Source organism: Rhinolophus sinicus, chromosome 2, assembly GCF_057876585.1.
Source record: "Rhinolophus sinicus isolate RSI-liver-muscle chromosome 2, RSI-T2T, whole genome shotgun sequence".
Taxonomy (NCBI): Eukaryota; Metazoa; Chordata; class Mammalia; order Chiroptera; family Rhinolophidae; genus Rhinolophus; species Rhinolophus sinicus.
Genome location: NC_142502.1, coordinates 41,029,588 through 41,047,681, shown reverse-complemented (window position 1 = coordinate 41,047,681; position 18,094 = coordinate 41,029,588). Strand labels below are relative to the sequence as shown.

Sequence of the window (18,094 nt, the reverse complement as noted above, 5' to 3'; positions counted from 1 at the left end):
TTCAAAGTGGATTCAGCATTAAAACCAGTATCTGCCCGTTTTCCTATAAACTATCACATAACACATATACAAGATATTGAGTCAATTTTATACTGTTTTTATCTGAAACAGCACTATATTCACTGTATTATAGTAGCCTGAAGCTTAACAAAGAATTATCCTATTACTACTGTATACAGTGGAAGACAATCTGGGTTTACCTAACCCACTCCCAATCTGTCTTCTAGGGAAATGCAAAGATGACCATGTATTCCTTTTTGTATATAAAATATTACTGGAATAGGTAGACCTGAGTGCATTCTTTTTATATGGTAAAATAGTACTACTACACCATAGAAAAGAAGTATTAAAAATGTAAGTGCCATGTATATAATTAAGTATTGAAATATTTTTAGGAACCGTTAAAGTGACTCAGTATTTCCAAGTAAGTTGTGATCATGATGCCTCCTTAATGTACTGCCATGTACCTCCCTTTTACAGACAAACTTCTTGAATAGTACATGTAGTTGTTGACTCTACTTTAAGACCTCGGACTGAGCTCAATTGTCCTCCATAACCCCAAAACTTTGGAGTAAAGCACCCAAAAGAAAACCTCATTAATTTTTCCAACAATTTTGGGAAGGTCAAACTGACTGTGTTAAAAAAGAACATTCAACCTATTCTCACTCCACCCCAACTTCCAAATGCCAAATATCCAAACCCACCAGAGAACGTTGGAAAAATACCAACTTTGATACCCTAGAGAGGATGAAAACTTCCATAAATCCCAACCAAACAGACATAGTCTTAGGACCCTACACACTCTGCTCAGAGATGGAGGGTTCCACTGCCTCTTTTGATTTTGCTTTCCCTCAGTTCTGACTCTCAGGATGAACCCAAGTCCCATATGTAGAACCTTATCATACAATACTTTTTCTATGGCTCAATCCAGCCTGAAACTCCCCATTCAAAGTCCCAACAGAGTGTGAAGTTCCTCATTATGAGTCTCTCTCTTTACTGCATGCCATCATCCATAATTACTTTATGATACTGCTTTTTAGTGTTACCAGTAAACTTCCAGCAATCTGTTGGCCTTTACCTCTTCCTCATTACTCTGACCTTTCTTTAGTGTTTGACCCAAAACCTCTTCCTTGACCGTCTATCTTCTTATTTTGAAAAAGATGCTCTTTGTTTTTATTCTACTTTTATGAATTATTCTCATTGTTTCCTGCAGGGGAGCTTCTTTCCTGTATGAGTTAGGCTTTGCTTCATAACAACTACTTAGTTAACTCATAAATCTAAAGGTGAGCAATTTGGGATGGATTCCACTGGTCTTAGCTGGGCTTCATCATGAATCTCTGTTCAGCTGATGAGTCAACTGGGACAAAGAGAGCCTTTCTTCCTACGGTCTCTCATCCTCCAGGAAATTTGCTTTTTGTTTGTTTTCATGTTTGTTTGTTTGTTTTATGGTAGTTGTATAACTTCAAGAGCAGTAACAAAGCTAGCCCCAATGTGCAAGCACTTTTCAATCTCTTTTTTTTGTCACATTTGTCATTGTCCCACTAGCCAAAGCAAGTCACTTGGATAAACTGAGAGTTTGTGTGGGAGGAGATTTCCAAAGAATATGGATACAAGGTGTGAACAAACCAGGCCATTACTACAATCTTCGAGCATACACTGTACTTACCTAAACTATGTGCATTTCTAAAGAATTGATCTTTGGCCCCTTCTCCTATTTCTTAGACTCTCACTCTATGGTTCTTATAATCCTTGTGAAGTCTACAATACTCTGCAGTTCTTATATTCCTGTGACATGTACAACACCTCTGTGTGAATGCCTTCAAAAGTCCATCTTTACAAAATAGACTTGTCTCTTTGCCCTGCTTTTTGTATTTCTAAATTTCTCCTGGACATGATCATTGAGATAATTTACTAGTACTTCAAATTCAACATACCAAAAAACTGAATATATTTTCTTTCTGTTTCAACCATACCCCTCCCCAATAAAAGTTACTTAATGAAATATATATTTCTTTTAATATTTCACCTGGTCTCAAATCACATATTTTTATAATCCTCTCTTTCTCTTACATCTAATTTGTAGTTTTCCCTCTACTATTTACCAGATAAAAATGTTCTTGGATTTATTTAAATTTCAGTTTCAATATTTCATCCTAAAAATAATAAGAAAAAACTTGCCCTATAGGGCTATTATAAAGATTAAACTTGCTCATATATACAATTTTGTGTGCTTAGCATATCGAAGGTACTTAAAAATGTTATTTCCCTTCCCCTAAGTCATCTTAATTTTTCATTCATGAGATTGTTCTTATCCCCACTCTTCTTTTTTATTTTTATTTATTTATTTTTAAAAACCACCATAAATTGAAATTAAACCCTTATAACCTCATGCCAAGGACCTTTGGAACAACTTCCCTACTCTTGCCTAGCTTCTTGCTTCTCCAATCCATTCCCACATCATCACAGTCTTTTCTAAGCTGTGTTTTCCATTTATTTCCTATCAAACAAAATCTAAACTCTTTAACCTGGCACACATGGTATTTTCCAAATACTCATCCCAACCTCTTTTTCCAGATTTATTTCTCATTGCTCTCTCCATGAATGCTTCAACTAAGCCCTACAACTTACCATTCCCTGAATATACTTTCACTTCCCTCCCTCCATATTCGGCAACTTGTACTGAACTGTCCCATCAATAAGCATTGAGTAAAACTGAGTAAGACAGCATTTTAACTATAGGAAATTTACTATTTCCAGAGGAAATAGATAGTCTTACTCCCTGAGATTATAAATTCTCTGGTGCAGAAACACTGTCTTAAATAATTTTCCAGGTATGATACAGGAAACATAATTACCCTTTCCTCAAAGACTTGACTTTTCTCAAAGTCTCAAATGAAAGATAGAAGTTTTACAACTAGCTATTACATGATAAAACACAGGCTCTGGGGGCAGGCTGGAAGCAAGCAAATCTCATTTCCATCATTTATTAGTTGTGTAGGCTTAAGTAGTTTACTTAATCTCTCCTAGCTTCAGTCTCCTCATCTGTAAATAGAAATAATAAAACAACCTTCAGAAGGTTGTAATATATAAGGTAATGCAAGTGAAGTTATTTGTGTGGTAAGTAGCACAAGGGTAGCCCCCAATAAACATCAGTCATTATTACCTGTTGCTCTACTAACAACAAATACAAAATCATGAGAAAAACAATGCATGAATTCTTCCTATGAAGGTTAGAAAAAGCTTCTTGGAAGCTTTTTTTTTTGGGGGGGGTGTCATGTGAGCTGAACCCTGAAAAAAATGTGTGATTTTCTCCAAACAAGTACTGATCTATTCTCCCTTTGGACATACTCATCCATGTATTTGTTTTAACATTCATATATTAAACAAAATTTTTTTTAAGTATATGCTTCATGATACAGAGTTTATGCTCCTCTTACAGCATTTATCAACATCTGCCTTATGGTAGCTGAGAAAGAGAAAAAGCAGCCGCCGACAGAAGTTGGCCCGGCACTTATGACTAGGCCTCAGTGTTCTCCTGTTGAACATAAACAATCTCACAAAACGTCAACATCAGACAAGGCCACTTTGTGACCATGATGGATCAAGAAAAAAAACAAGATTAGATCACTCTTAATCATGTTTGAACACTACTAAAAACATGGACATTGTCTAATCACAAAAATAAACAAACACCCACCTATCTTGGTTAACACAAGTGACTGTTGTTTCTTTACCAATTATAGCTTTACTCTCAAGTTACTCTTCCCTTCTTCTCAAAAAGATTTAAGATACCCAGTCATACAATTATCCCCACTTCCTGAAAGCAATTAATCCAGAGCAAAGTCCCCTAAATCATATAATGCATCCTTTCTAATATGTTCTTACTGAGATGCTCCACCAATTGTCTTCCTTCCCTGCAATGAATAATAAACCTCTACAGTATGTTCCTGGTGGTCTTCGGCTGAAGGGCATCAACATATATTCTTGGTTCACTAGTCTTACCTCCAAGGATTGTAAAATTCTCTAGAGAAGCACTGTCTTATTCATTTTGGTATCTTTCATCATATAAAAACATTGTCTTTAATAAAGCATATATACTTAAAATGTTTATTGAATGAATACATGAATCCCATAGATTCTATCTTGTTCAATGACTAGAAATACTGAAAAGATTTTGGAGAAGGTATCTTGAGTCTTACTTCACAGAAATGACACAGGCACCCTCCAACACAGTTCTGGGACTTATGGGAAAATTGTACCTACCTCCTATAATAGGAATCTTGGTATATAGTAATTGATTAATATTCAGAAATGGCAAAAAGATGTATGTGAGATCAGAATAGCATTGGAGTGGCTTTAAATCTATCAAAAATACAAGTTTTTCATAGGAACCATAGGGGATTATTATTCTGAATCAACCAAAGCATGCTGACAATGTGGTGTGCAACATTTGTGTCAATGGAAAAATGTATTCTGATATAAGACTCTAAATGCCTTTCAAATTTGATATCTAATACAAAGTTCAAAAGTTCTTAGTAATAGCATTTCTTGAGTTGCAAGTTCTTAATAATAGCAGTTCTTGCATTTTCATTTTACCCTTAAAAAAACACGGAATTGATGAAAAAAATATCTCTAATTGAGAAATTTAATCTGAATTTAAAAATTGTACAAAATACGGCATATGAATAAAAAAAGAAATAAAAACATTAAAGAATCTGACACTAAATTCAAATTTTAAATAGGAAAATGTATAACTGAAAAACGTGATAGAAAAAAATGACACCATGATAAAAAAAAATCTTACACAATAGTCTTTTATGGCATTTGAATTAGCCAAATAAGCAAGAAGGTGGGAAATATAGATCAAATGATCTACATTTGTATCTATGCATTGTAGCGAAATTCTTGTCACATTAATCTTCAGAGAAACATCCACATAAACTAACACTAACTTTGCAGGCTTCAGGAAGAGAGCAATAAGGAGGTCATTCAAGCCGCTATTCATCTGCACAACTACCTTCCCCAGAAAAACTAGTCCAATCTTTCCAGTGCTGAGAAGTGCTAAGAACCCCCACTAAAAATGGGAGCCAGAGAACGCTGCACAGAAATTAGCAATTAATTAGTAAGAAAATTAGGGAAAGAACATATAATTATTTTGTTTGGTAATGTTTTAGAGTGTAATAGTGAAAATCTACTAATATTCTTCAGTAAAATAGTCAAACTATCATCATGCACAAACTGAAAAATATTTCATACATAATAATTTGAAATTATGTATGTTGAGCACAAAAACTGAAATTACAAGTCTGACCCCACAACATTAATTTTGCAAACTGGCTTTTAGTTTTCTGTTCATTTAAAAGCTTACACCAGTAATTCCTTTACCTTAATATAACCACGATATAGTTTAATATGTATAAATGTGATTTTTAGATACCATCTCAATGAGATTCACCATAGGGGTTCCTGGCTTGATATTCATTCTACATTACAAAGAATATTTGAATCTGTCTGTGACCCTTAAGTATTTTTCCCCAGGGGTGGATTACAGCCACTGATTTCTGGGAGCCTATAAATTATGCTGTTATGACTATGAGTCTAAACAAAAATTAAGGCATGAAGAATTCACTGAGAAAAGAACGCAAACGGCCTATGCCTCTAATGAGGAAACTCAATGGGTAAAAAAGCAACTCCAAGAGGAACAGTTGAAGAAAAGAGGTTGCTCTGTCAGATGCTCTTTAAAATACCTGAGATTTGTAAATAAGCAATCATTCATTTAATTATTCATTTACCCAACCAATATTGATGAGTGTTCATTATGCATAGGAACCACACTAAGCTCTGGGGCCAAACGCAATGATGCCCCTTCCCACCTCCCACATGCAGAGTTTATAGTCTTGCAGAAAATAAATAAGCAATAATGACAAAGGAGGTTAAAGGCTGAAATTATAATATAATATAATATAATATAATATAATATAATATAATATAATATAATATAATATAATATAATAATGTCAGGAAAGGCTGCCTGGCAGATAGGAACAAACAAGGTGACGCCTGAAGAATGAGTGAGAGATGGTCAGGAAAAGAAGATAAAGGATTGGTTTGCAGGCCAATCAGGTGAACAGCCAACCCATGTGAAGCCCAAGACCACAGGTGAAGGAAAGTATGGAAAAAAGACTGAAAGATGCTCAACATGTGAGCTGAGGCTGGACTGGGGGTGTACAAAGTATGATCCATTTGGACAGATATAAAGGAGGAACTGCCCAACTAAATACTAAGCAACATTTATTAAGCCCTCACTATGTGTCAGGTTCTCTATGGTGCATGCTTTCTATACAAGTAATCTCATTTATGTCACATAAAGATCCTATGGAATAGTTGTCATTTTTATCCCTATTTTACAGATAAGAAATGAACGCAAAGGAGTCAAATAATTTGCTCAAGTTTAGCTAAGTCTTGACAAAGCCGGATTTAAATCCAGATCAGCTGGACCCATAGCTTGTGTCCTTAAACACATCCAGGCTAGATCAAAAAGGGGACCAGCATTATATTTCAATTAAAACTCTACCACTAATGAAACTGGACTGCTATTTGTCACCATGTACCAAAATTAATTCAAAATGGATCAAAGACTTAAGCATAAGACCTGACACAATAAACTGCATAGAAGAAAACATAGGTACTAAACTTATGGATCTTGGGTTCAAAGAGCATTTTATGAATTTGACTCCAAAGGCAATGGAAGTAAAAGCTAAAATAAACGAATGGGACTATATGAAACTTAAAAGCTTCTGCACAGCAAAAGAAACCATTGACAAAATAAAGAGGCCACCAACTGAATGGGAGAAGATTTTTGCAAACAGTGCCTCCGATAAGGGGCTAGTATCCAGAATATACAAGGAACTCATGCAACTCAACAACAAAAAAACAAACAACCCAATTGAAAAATGGGCAGAGGACTTGAAGAGACATTTCTCCAAAGAGGACATACAAATGGCAAATAGACATATGAAAAAATGCTCAACATCACTAATCATCAGAGAAATGCAAATCAAAACCACAATGAGATATCACCTCACCCCAGTCAGAATGGCCATCATCAACAAGACAAATAGTAACAAATGTTGGAGAGGCTGTGGAGAAAAAGGAACCCTCATACACTGTTGGTGGGAATGCAGACTGGTGCAGCCATTATGGAAGGCGGTGTGGAGGTTCCTCAAAAAATTACGAATAGAATTGCCATATGACCCAGCAATCCCTCTCCTGGGTATCTACCCAAAAAATCTGAAAACATTTAGAGATAAAGACACGTGTGCTCCAATGTTCATTGCAGCTTTGTTTACAGTGGCCAAGACATGGAAACAACCAAAATGTCCTTCGATAGATGAATGGATGAAGAAGTTGTGGTATATATACACAATGGAATACTATTCGGCGGTAAGAAAAGATGATATAGGAACATTTGTGACAACATGGATGGATCTTGAGAGTGTAATGCTGAGCGAAATAAGTCAGACAGAAAAAGCAGAGAACCATGTGATTTCACTGATATGTGGTATATAAACCAAAACAACAAAAGAACAAGACAAACAAATGAGAAACAGAAACTCATAGACACAGACAATGGTTTGGTGGTTGCCAGAGGGTAAGGGGGGTGGGGGGTGGGGGGTGGGAGATGAGGGTAAGGGGGATCGAATATATGGTGATGGAAGGAGAACTGACTCTGGGTGATGAACAAACAATGGGATTTATAGATGATGTAATACAGAATTGTACACCTGAAATCTATGTAATTTTACTAACAATTGTCACCTCAATAAATTTAATTAAAAAAAAAAAACTCTACCACTAATATTTGGACCTAATTAAAATATCTACCAGAAGAACACAAAGATTGCTCTGACTTTTATTTACCATATAGATTCTCAATGTGATCTTTGCAATTGGAAAATCCAAAGGGAATTTTCTGAACTTATAACCAGACAGATTTTATTGAGGCAAAGTCTTGTTTATTTTTTTCTTGGTAGCCTCAAGACATAGTAGACAGGATATAGTAGTTGCTTAACAAAAGTTAGTGTTGCTGTATTGTATAGAAGGTTGTGTCTACTTTTACGTATCAGTTTGATGAGAAGCTTTATTTTTATTCATCAAAAGTAACACCATGATATATCTACAGAGACAAACCATACTTTTAAATAAATTCACTTAAACAAAAACAAACCAATTTGAAAAAAATAAACCAATATTTTTTTTTTTTTTCAAAGAATAAGTTAGACCAAGTTGGAATTTAAGTTCTAATCTTTAGGACTGAAGCACTGTAGTTTATGAGTTATTTCACTCACATAAAATTTTTTCTATCCCTAGTAATTTGTTGAAAACCTGAAAAGGAACAATAATCAATACTTTTACTAGGAGAGAGTGTTTCTGAATGGCATATTGCAATTGAAACTTTACAGTATTATCGATTTTATCAATTTTCCTTGAAAAAATTAAAAATGACTCCTGACTAATTTTAATGACTCTGTGCTATGTCACTTCTTTACTTCTCAAAGGTATTTTGAGATCCATGTAATCAAGTTTTACTGCTGTTAATCAACTATTTTAAACTGCTATTAATTGCACTTACACTTTAACTGTGATTTGAATGCAGTTTAACTGGTTTCTTTTTTCCTCACTTTTATGACTTTGCCATTATTCTTATAAAATTTATTTTAAATTAGCAGCTAATTATCATTTTCTTAAAAATAGTGACAATTTATATAAAACTTCATTATACAGTAAAGTAAGATAAACAGTTACTTTAATACAAACACAATACAATACAGTTAAATTAACATGAAAAATCATATAATATTATACCTGAGACATAATTTATTATAAATTAATTATTTTAGCAACATATTTGTCATATTGTTATTTTCTATCAAAGGATAGGAAGAGAAGAATGCATCATAATTCTATAGGCAACGCAGTCATTTAATAATCGACTTTTCTAATTAATCTCTTGGCTTATAAATATCCTTTTGTTGATTTGAATTGTTTGCCCTAAATTTCTTATCTTGGATTTATCCAAAACATTTAATATGATATATAGCCATATATATGTACTCTAATAATGTATTTTACTTATATATGTAAAGCTCTCTTTTCTTAGTTTTTAAAACTATGGCATTTAAGTATACTTTGTCCTGGAGGGGAGAAATTGAAAATGCATCATTTTTATTTTCCACATATATGGATGTAATAGTTATTTAAACTATACAAAGTGATATATCACAATAATTTGTGAATATTCTAATAGATTTTTAAAGCACATTGTTTCTCTACCTTCAACTAACTTAAGATTCAAAAACTGGCTTCCTATCCCAACTGAGAAAGAAATCTACTGATACCTAGGTTGAAAATCACTAGGAAATTGTGTACAACTGGTATTGGATAATTATTAAATTCAGTAATATACAAATCACCAAATAGTGAAGCTGCAATTCTATTTTAAAATGGTGGTGTAAGAGAATTTTCTTTCTGAGAATATACCAGTTTATTTCTTCATGCCACTTTCTTCAAGCCAGACAATGGCAAGGACCTTAAATTAGATAAAATCTTGACAGAACTATAGTCTGACGCATTAAAAAGTATAATTAGGAAAATATGCCTTAAACTACATGGAGAGAAATTCCATTGCATTTATACTTCATAAAATTTGAAAACTTTTATTCCATAAGCATAAACTACCAAGAAAATTACAAATTATAAATTATTCTTTCTTTTTCAATGCAGCCCATGAAATGGTAATAGAAGAATAACTGGAAATAATCAACCTTTACGTGGCAATAAGAGAAGGAGAAAAAGTTTTTCACAAAATACTTTTGATCCTAGTCCAATTTAGAATAAAGGTGTGTGGACATCACCGAAAGCACACTTAAACAATTAGGCAAAGAACTTTTTAAACTCTTTGTATATAAATGATGTTAGAAGTAAATTATACAATTATAGATCATTTTCCTTTTTATCAATATATTGCATTACTTGAACTTTTTTACAACAAAAACAATGGAATTTAAAGCCATTGTTCTAGGCTCCAAGATTTATATGTGATTTCCATACCATTATTTTCTAGCTGAACTTTGTCTCTAAAAACACTGTGAATAAAAAATTAAAAGAGTGTTCTGAGTAATTAGACCATAAAAGTAAGGATTTGAGGGATTCCATGTTGAAGATATGGAAGAAAAATATTCCTCTATAAATCTAAGAATTCAAATTGAAAATAAAATAAATACAACATTCTTTGTAGAGAGTAAGTAAATCATTATGAATAGGTTTTTTCAATTTCTAGTAAGGAGATTGAATAAAAAATCTCCCAACAAATAAAAGCCAGATAGCTTCACTGCCGAATTTTACCAGACATTTAAAGAATTGACACCAAACCTTCTCAAACTCTTCCAAAATATTAAATATCAATATCAATACCCAAACCAGAAAAAGACAGTACTAGAAAAAGAAACTAACATGTGAGGTTAATATCCCTGATGAATATAGATGCAAAAATTCTCAAAAAAGTGTTAGCAAACCAAAATAAGCAGCGCATTAAGAAAATCATACACCAGACATGATTAAGTGGGATTTATCCCTGGGATGCCCCACTGGTTCAACATTTGCAAATCAATCAATGTGATATACCACATTAACAAAATGAAAGAAAAGAATCACATGATCATCTCAGTAGATGCCGAAAAAGCATTTGACAAAATACAATATCTATTCATAATAAAAACTCTTCACAAACTAGGTATAGAGGGAACATGTCTCAATATAATAAAGACCATATATGACAAACGCACTGCTAACAGAATTGTCAATGGTGAAAGGTTGAAAGCTTTCCCTCTAAGATCAAGAACACAAGGGTGCCCACTCTCACCACTCTTATTCAACATAGTATTAGAAGTGTAGTTCAAGCAATCAGACAAGAAAAAAAAAATAATAGAAAGTCTCAAAATTAGAAAGTAAAAAGTAAAAACTGAATCTATTTGCAGATGACATGATTTTATATAGAGAACATCCTAATGACACAACCAAAACCCTGTTAGACCTAATCAATGAACTCAGTAAAGCTGCAGAATACAAAATCAACATACAAAAATCAGTAGTGTTTTTATACACTAAAAATGAATTTTTTCAAAAAGAAAGAAATCAATCCCATTTACAATAACATCAAAAACAATCAATTTAATTAAGAAGGTAAAAGACCTCTACTCTGAAAACTACAAGGCATTGACAATAAAAATCGAAGAAGATCAAATAAATGAAATGTCATTTCATGTCCAATGGCATTATTTTTTTAACAAAGTAGAAAAAGGACTCCTAAAATTTATATGGAACCACAAATAGTCAAAGAAATCCTGAGAATGAAGAACACCTCCTGATTTCATGCTATACTATTAAGATGTAATCATCAAAACAGTATAATACTGGCAGAAACATAGACAAAAACAGACAAATAGACCAGTGAAACAGAATCGAGGGCTCAGAAATAAACCCAAGAGTATACAGTCAACTAATACATGACAAGAAGACAATAGAGAAAAGACAATCTTTTCAATAAATGGTGCTGGGATAATTGGATATTCACATTAAAAGAATGAAACGGAACCCGTATCTTATACTCATTCTCACAAGAATTAATTCAAAATGAATTAAAGACTTAAATGTGAGATCTGAAACCATGAAACTCTTAGAAGAAAACATAAGAATAAAGTTCTTTGACATGAGTCTTGGTAATATCTTTTGGAAATCACACCTAAATCACAAGCAACAAAATTAAAAATAAACAAGTGGGACTATATCAAACTATTAGGTTGGTACAAAAGTAATTGCAGTTTTTGCAATTATTTTTAACTTTTAAGCCACAATTACTTTTGGACCAACCTAATAAAAAGCTTCTGTGCAGCAAGAAAAACCATCAACAAAATAAAAAGACAACCTATGGAATGAGAAAAAGAATTTGCAAACCATATCTCTGATAAGGGGTTAATATCCAAAATCTATAAAGAACTCATACTACTCAACAGCCAAAAAAAGAGCACAATTTTTAAAAATGGACAAAGGACTTGAATAGACATGTCTCCAAAGAAGATATATGAGAGTCTAACAGGTATATGAAAAGATGCTCAACATCACTAGTCATTAGAGAAATACAAATTAAAACCACAATGCGATATCATCTTATGCCAATTAGAAAAGCCATCATCAAAACAACAAGAAATAACAAATGCTAGCATGGATGTAGAGAAAAGAGGACTCTTGTGCACTGTTGGTGGGATTATAAATTAGTACAGCCCTTATGGAAAACAGTACAGAGGATCCTCAAAGAATTAAAAATAGACCTACTATATGATCCAGCAATTCAACCTTCTGGGAATATATCCAAAGGAAACAAAAACACTAACTTGAAAAGATATCTGTACCCCCATGTTCATAGCATCATTGTTTATATTAATAATAGCCAGGACATGAAAACAACCTAAGTATTCATTGATGAATGAATGAATAAACAAGTTGTAGTACATATATACAATAGAATATTATTCAGCCCTTAAAAAGCGGAAATCTTACCATTTATGACATGGATGGATCTTAAGGGCATTATGCTAAGTGAAATAAGTCAGATAGAGAAAAGTAAATACTGTATGATCTCATTTATATGTGAAATGGAACCTTAAAATAAAAAATATCCCAAGCTCATAGAAAAAGAGCTCAGACTTGTTACTAGAGATGGAAAAAGTACAAACTTCCAGTTACAAAATAAATAAGCACTAGGGATGAAATGTGTAACATGATGTAGAGCTAACAGTATTGTAGAAGTATGATATCTAGGAAAGGTGTTAAGAGAATAAATACTACGAGTTCTCATCACAAGGAGAAATTGTTTTCCTTTATTTTCTTTGCATTGTACTATATGAGAAGATGGATGTTAACTGAACCTATTCTGGTAATCATTTCACAATATATGTAAATCAAACCATCATATGGTATGCTTTAAACATATACAGTGATGTATGTCAATTATTTCTCAATAAAACTGGAAAATAAACAAATAATAACCTTTCTGAGCCTGAAGAAAGAAGGTGGGGAGAGGAGAATATGTTTACTATATTGCTTAATGCAAGATATTCAGAAAAGGCAAAACAATTATACGTGGAAAAATAATCAATTATTACATTGGTTTATCTTTAATAATAATCTAGTTTTTTTTTAGCATCTCTACTTCCTAGTATTAAAAGCAAATAAATAAACAAACCAAACACTAATACTTTCAACTGTTTGCCCTGGCACTAATAACTCCAGAAGTATTATTGTTTTCTTATTAATGAAGATTAAGACTAAAGATATAAACAGATGAATATTAATATTCATTGCATTAAACTAGTCTAATTAGGAATTAGATGACTCAACTTTCGTTGTTCTCCCATTGCTTCTCATCTCACACATATGAATATAAACAATAGTCTTTACTTAATGCCATATACTGAGTTCATTATAAAATAAACTACATTAACTGTCACAGTATTCATAAGGGAAAAAATGAAGCATAAGTTTGAAAAACTCAGTGAAGAAAGATACTAAAAAAGATGCTTTTGTACAATTTCCAGGTATTAAGACATGATGTGGACAACTTGGACACCCTCACTCAGAAGACTGTTGAGTTAAAATCACTGGTACTGAAATGGAGTGGAATTCTAGAGACCACAGCTACCTGCACTAAAAGTATTGAAGCAGTTTAGCTATTTGGTGGCAAGAACCCTCATTGGTAACCTGGGTTCACAGGTGTACACTTAAATTGAAACAAGTGGCCCGTGCTGACCAGGAGACACAGAAGCAGTGTCTGATCAGCATCAAGTTTTTATTCCAGTGAATGTGAAGACTCAAGGGAAGCCCACTATAGAGATCTAGGACAGTAATGACACCTGGGAACACTGTTGAGAACCAATTCCAAGGAGAAAGGTCATTAAGTTATGCACAGATGGAGAAAAGTATTCTTGGCTGCAGATAGCCCCTGAGAATCAAAAAATAACCAAAATATTTCAGTTGCTTTGTTTTCTGTTTGTTAAGAGAATCTAAATAAGTAAGGACACTGTGCTTGAGTCACAGAACATTATCATTTTTGAATTGCTTGCCTTGTTTCAGTATCTGCTTTCTTCAAGTATGTCAAGTATGAATGTAGCTGAACCACTACATATGAACCATGAGAGCTGATGTTCCCAGATAATCAGGGAATCTAGAGGTCTAGGCAACTCCAGAGACCTTACAGATGAGGAAAGAGAGGCCCTAAACTATAAAATAAATTAAATATATTTAAAAGTAGTATAGATTATGAGTTCAAGGCACTAGTATTATTATAGTATTTATTATAATAGGATATATGTGCTACATTGAATGTAAAACATACATAATACTATACATCACATGAAAATCATAGTGAAAACATACATGTTCATAAGTAAGCACTCAATAAATAAGCAAAGGTATTTCCTATAGATTGTTACAGAAAATAAATGTTCACACAGGTGATTTTCTCATTTGAGAACTTATCGATTCTACTTGTCAAAAGTCTTAATTTTAATTCAGTTCTAATTAGACATAAAATAAGACCCTTCTTTACATTTATAGGTTCTTAGTGTTGGAAAGAAGCACCAAACATCCTTTCATATTTGGATTTGAGTTTGGAAAGCAGCAACAATGCTCCATGGCTGTTCCTTACCATTTTATTCCCTGGGCCAGTAAGGGATGCTGCAGCTCACATAAAAAGAAGAAATACATGAGAAAATGAGTGAACCCCAATGGTTCCTCTACTTAGGATCCATCCTATAAAATGATTCCTGAGAGACAATGCCAGTCTTTGCTTTCATTGGACACAGGCAAGAGAGTTCAGTCCCCCACTTACTTTTCAACCCACCAGATCCCAAGTATCCACTGTCAAGACCATGCTTTATCTAATTTACATTCAACAACCACTAATATAACCTTCCCCTCCCCCACTCACCACAACACTACTGTCTGGCACTTGCATAGATAGATGGATGAACAGACAGAAGAGCAGATGAACTGATGGGTGGAATAAGTACATAAAGAAGTGAATAAGTACATAAAATTTTCCTCTTTGGTTCCACTATAATTCATACGATTTATTCAAATATCTGGGCAAAGTCTTTATTTCCTCCTCTGGGGAAATACTATCATTATTTTTCTTGTTGAAATGTACTAAATATTTGTAGCTGGTGAGTTTCCAATCATAATAAAAACCAAAAGATACCACAATTTGGGTAGCATAACTCTGTATCTGGGACTCAAAGAAAAATGTCTAGTTATGAAAATGTAGTGAGAAATTAGCATCTTCTAAATGTTACCTTCTATGTTTGTTAGACCTGTGTGTGACTAACAGAATGAGATCCAAGATTAGAGTTAGAGCTGGAGTTAATGCTTTAAATGTTCAGAGTGAGAGAGACTTTAGATCTAAAAGTGTGGTTTAAGGGAGATCTATGATATACCTGCATATGAAATGCAGTTCTGTTGTTAAAGTGAAGCATGACTTATTTTACAGCCAAAGAAAAGGTAGAGTATTAAAGGCAGCATTTGCTGATGTTAATGAAAACACACCCAGGGCCTGTGGGTACACATACTGAAATAGAAATCATTTCAACAACAGCAACCTGCCTGGCTCACTCTCACTTAGCAGGGGAGGTGTGTTTCAATTAGAAGGTTCTTGCCAGTACTTCCTCATACTTTCTAGGCAGCTCTTTGGAAATTAGAGGCTTATAGGTAGGTAGGAAGGAAAACTCATTACGTGCCCTCCAATAGTTGAGAAATAAAGTGTAGGTTTGTACTACTCACGGCTCTGCCTGTAGGCTCCTGTCCTCAGCCACATAGTTAGAAGGAATATAGCCCTGCAGCTGCTGGCCAGAGCCAACTCTTTTCTCCAAGTGCCTGGCAAACCACCAGCCTTCTTGGGAGGAGTCCAGGATTTGGAGCTTGTCGCCCACACAGAAGCTCAGGTCCTCTGCAGTCCGAGCCTGGTAATCAAATAGGGCCACAAAGTAGTGGCCATGGCTTCTCTTGGGCTCATGATCAGGGGAGCAGTAGGTCCCTGGGTTTTCAATCACCTCCGGCTTGTCTGCCTCCTTGAACAAGCAGGGGAGACAGGGCCGCAAGTGTGCCCAGAGCCTCCGGAAAACATTGCCCATGCTGCCCTGTTGGAGAGGGCTTCTCCCTCTCCCCTTTGTCTCTGCAGATCCACTTTCTCTTCCTCCACCAGGCAACTTTGAAATCAGCACCAATTCACCAGGCTTTCAAGAGTGGGCAAAGTGCCGTTTCACAACAGTCCAGCAGACCTGGCTGCTTTCAGAGACTCACCGGCTTGTTTTCTGTGGCTGTAGCTGCTGTCCCAGAGCAAAACCGAGTGAGAGCTGGGCAGCAGCTCTGTGGCAAAATGCCTTTTCTTCTTGTCTGCTTAGGAATCCCACAACAAAAATAAAATTAAGAGGGCTTTATTTAGACAAAAGTCTGAGAACAGAGAAGAGTCACCTTGCTGTATGTCCCAAGGAAAAGTTAACAAGAGAAAGATGGAAAGTCCAGGTAAGATCTCTGCTTCTTGCCTTTACCAGGAGCTCTCTCCCAGCCTCAGGTCTGTCTCTACTGTTTGACCAGCCCTGGCCCCCACTGCTCTTTCCTTTTTGCTAATGAATGTCCAATCAGTGGAGGCTATTGCCTTTAATATCCTGGGCTATGATCAGGCTGTAATAATTTCACCTTACTTCCTGGTTTCTTTTTGTCCGTGATCTAAGTGACATTCCTGTCCTCTTTACCTCTCCCTTCTCCCGCACCCAGGAGAGAACAGCGCCCTCATCAGGGAGCCAGACTCTTAAAGCATGTGCCAAAATCCCTACTCCTGGACAAACAGGCCAGCCCAGGGAGCTTTTTGTCCTGCTATGTTCCCAGCGCAGAAATTAAGGGCAGAGGTACCCCTATACCACCCCTTAAAAATGAGGATTGTTTTTTGCACCACTAGGGGAAATCAAAAAGGCAAATTAAAGTGTTTAAGTATTTGTTGCTGGACAAAGAGAAATTTAGGAAAGGACCATTGAGTCCCTACCTTTTTTCATCACCATGAATAGATTTTAATAGCTTCAACATCTATTTACAATCTGGAAAGTATGAAAGCAGCTGACTAAAACGCTGAGAACCCAAAACACTGCCTTTTCCCACAGAGACATTTAATTTCCCATTTCTCGTGTACTATTTCTGAAACACACATGCAAACACAGACGAGGTGACCAGTGGAGAGAAAGTGTGGAAGGTCTGTGCATGTGCTGCTATGGAGGCTTTTTCTGTTAAACTCTGACTTCCAGTTCTACACTACTTCCTACTGACTTTGTTGACAGGAGCTCAGGACCTAATGAAGCTGAGACCAGGACAGCGATCCCCGCAGGCAATGGGCTTTGATCTACTTCCCCTACTTTAGGGCACCTGTCTCACATGTGTGTCCTGGATCCCAAGAATACCTGGGCAATGAGTTTGGATGGATCAACACACTGCCATTTCCACTAGCAGAGAGCACTGCAAACTTGTTTATGATGTGCCACTTATTTTTGTATATTTATTTAAAAGTTTCTCTCTTAAAACAATCTCTTTAAACACTGGCAAGAGCATTGAACCTGGCTAACCTAGCCCCAGAACAATCTCAAAATTCCTGTTCTTTGTCAAACAGCAGGCATTTTTAGTAATCAGAAAAATCCAACTCAAGGAAAAAAGAAAAGGAAAGAAAGACAACCAGAGAACCATGGCCCCACCTGCCATTACTTAATACTAAACGCAGGGATTGATGGTGGACAGATCATTTGGTTAGAACAAGATCTCACGTCACGCTCCCAGGTTTCTCCAATTTTCTTCAGAGTCAGAGAAGAGGTACCAATTTGGCAAGAATAGAAAAGCAAAAAGCTGAGCCAGATTTGTTTGTTTCATTTCTTTGTTTGTTTGTCACATGGTACTAAAATATAATTCCATATGTAAAACAGAGGAGAAAAATAGCCATTATATA

At 34.9% G+C, this 18,094-nt stretch overlaps 1 protein-coding gene across 2 annotated transcripts in view; it reads right to left on the bottom strand.

Annotated features, from left to right (window-relative positions):
* FRK (fyn related Src family tyrosine kinase) overlaps positions 1-16,702 on the bottom strand; it is a 93,093-nt gene extending 76,391 nt beyond the window's left edge. Inside the window, exon 1 of one of the 2 annotated variants that reach the window (XM_019741331.3) lies at positions 15,892-16,702. In XM_019741331.3, the coding sequence (XP_019596890.2) occupies positions 15,892-16,241 (350 nt within the window). In that variant the 5' untranslated portion in view covers positions 16,242-16,702. The remainder of the gene's footprint in view (positions 1-15,891) is intronic. The other variant, XM_019741332.3, reaches the window with a different exon arrangement.
* Between the last annotated feature and the right edge of the window lie 1,392 nt (positions 16,703-18,094).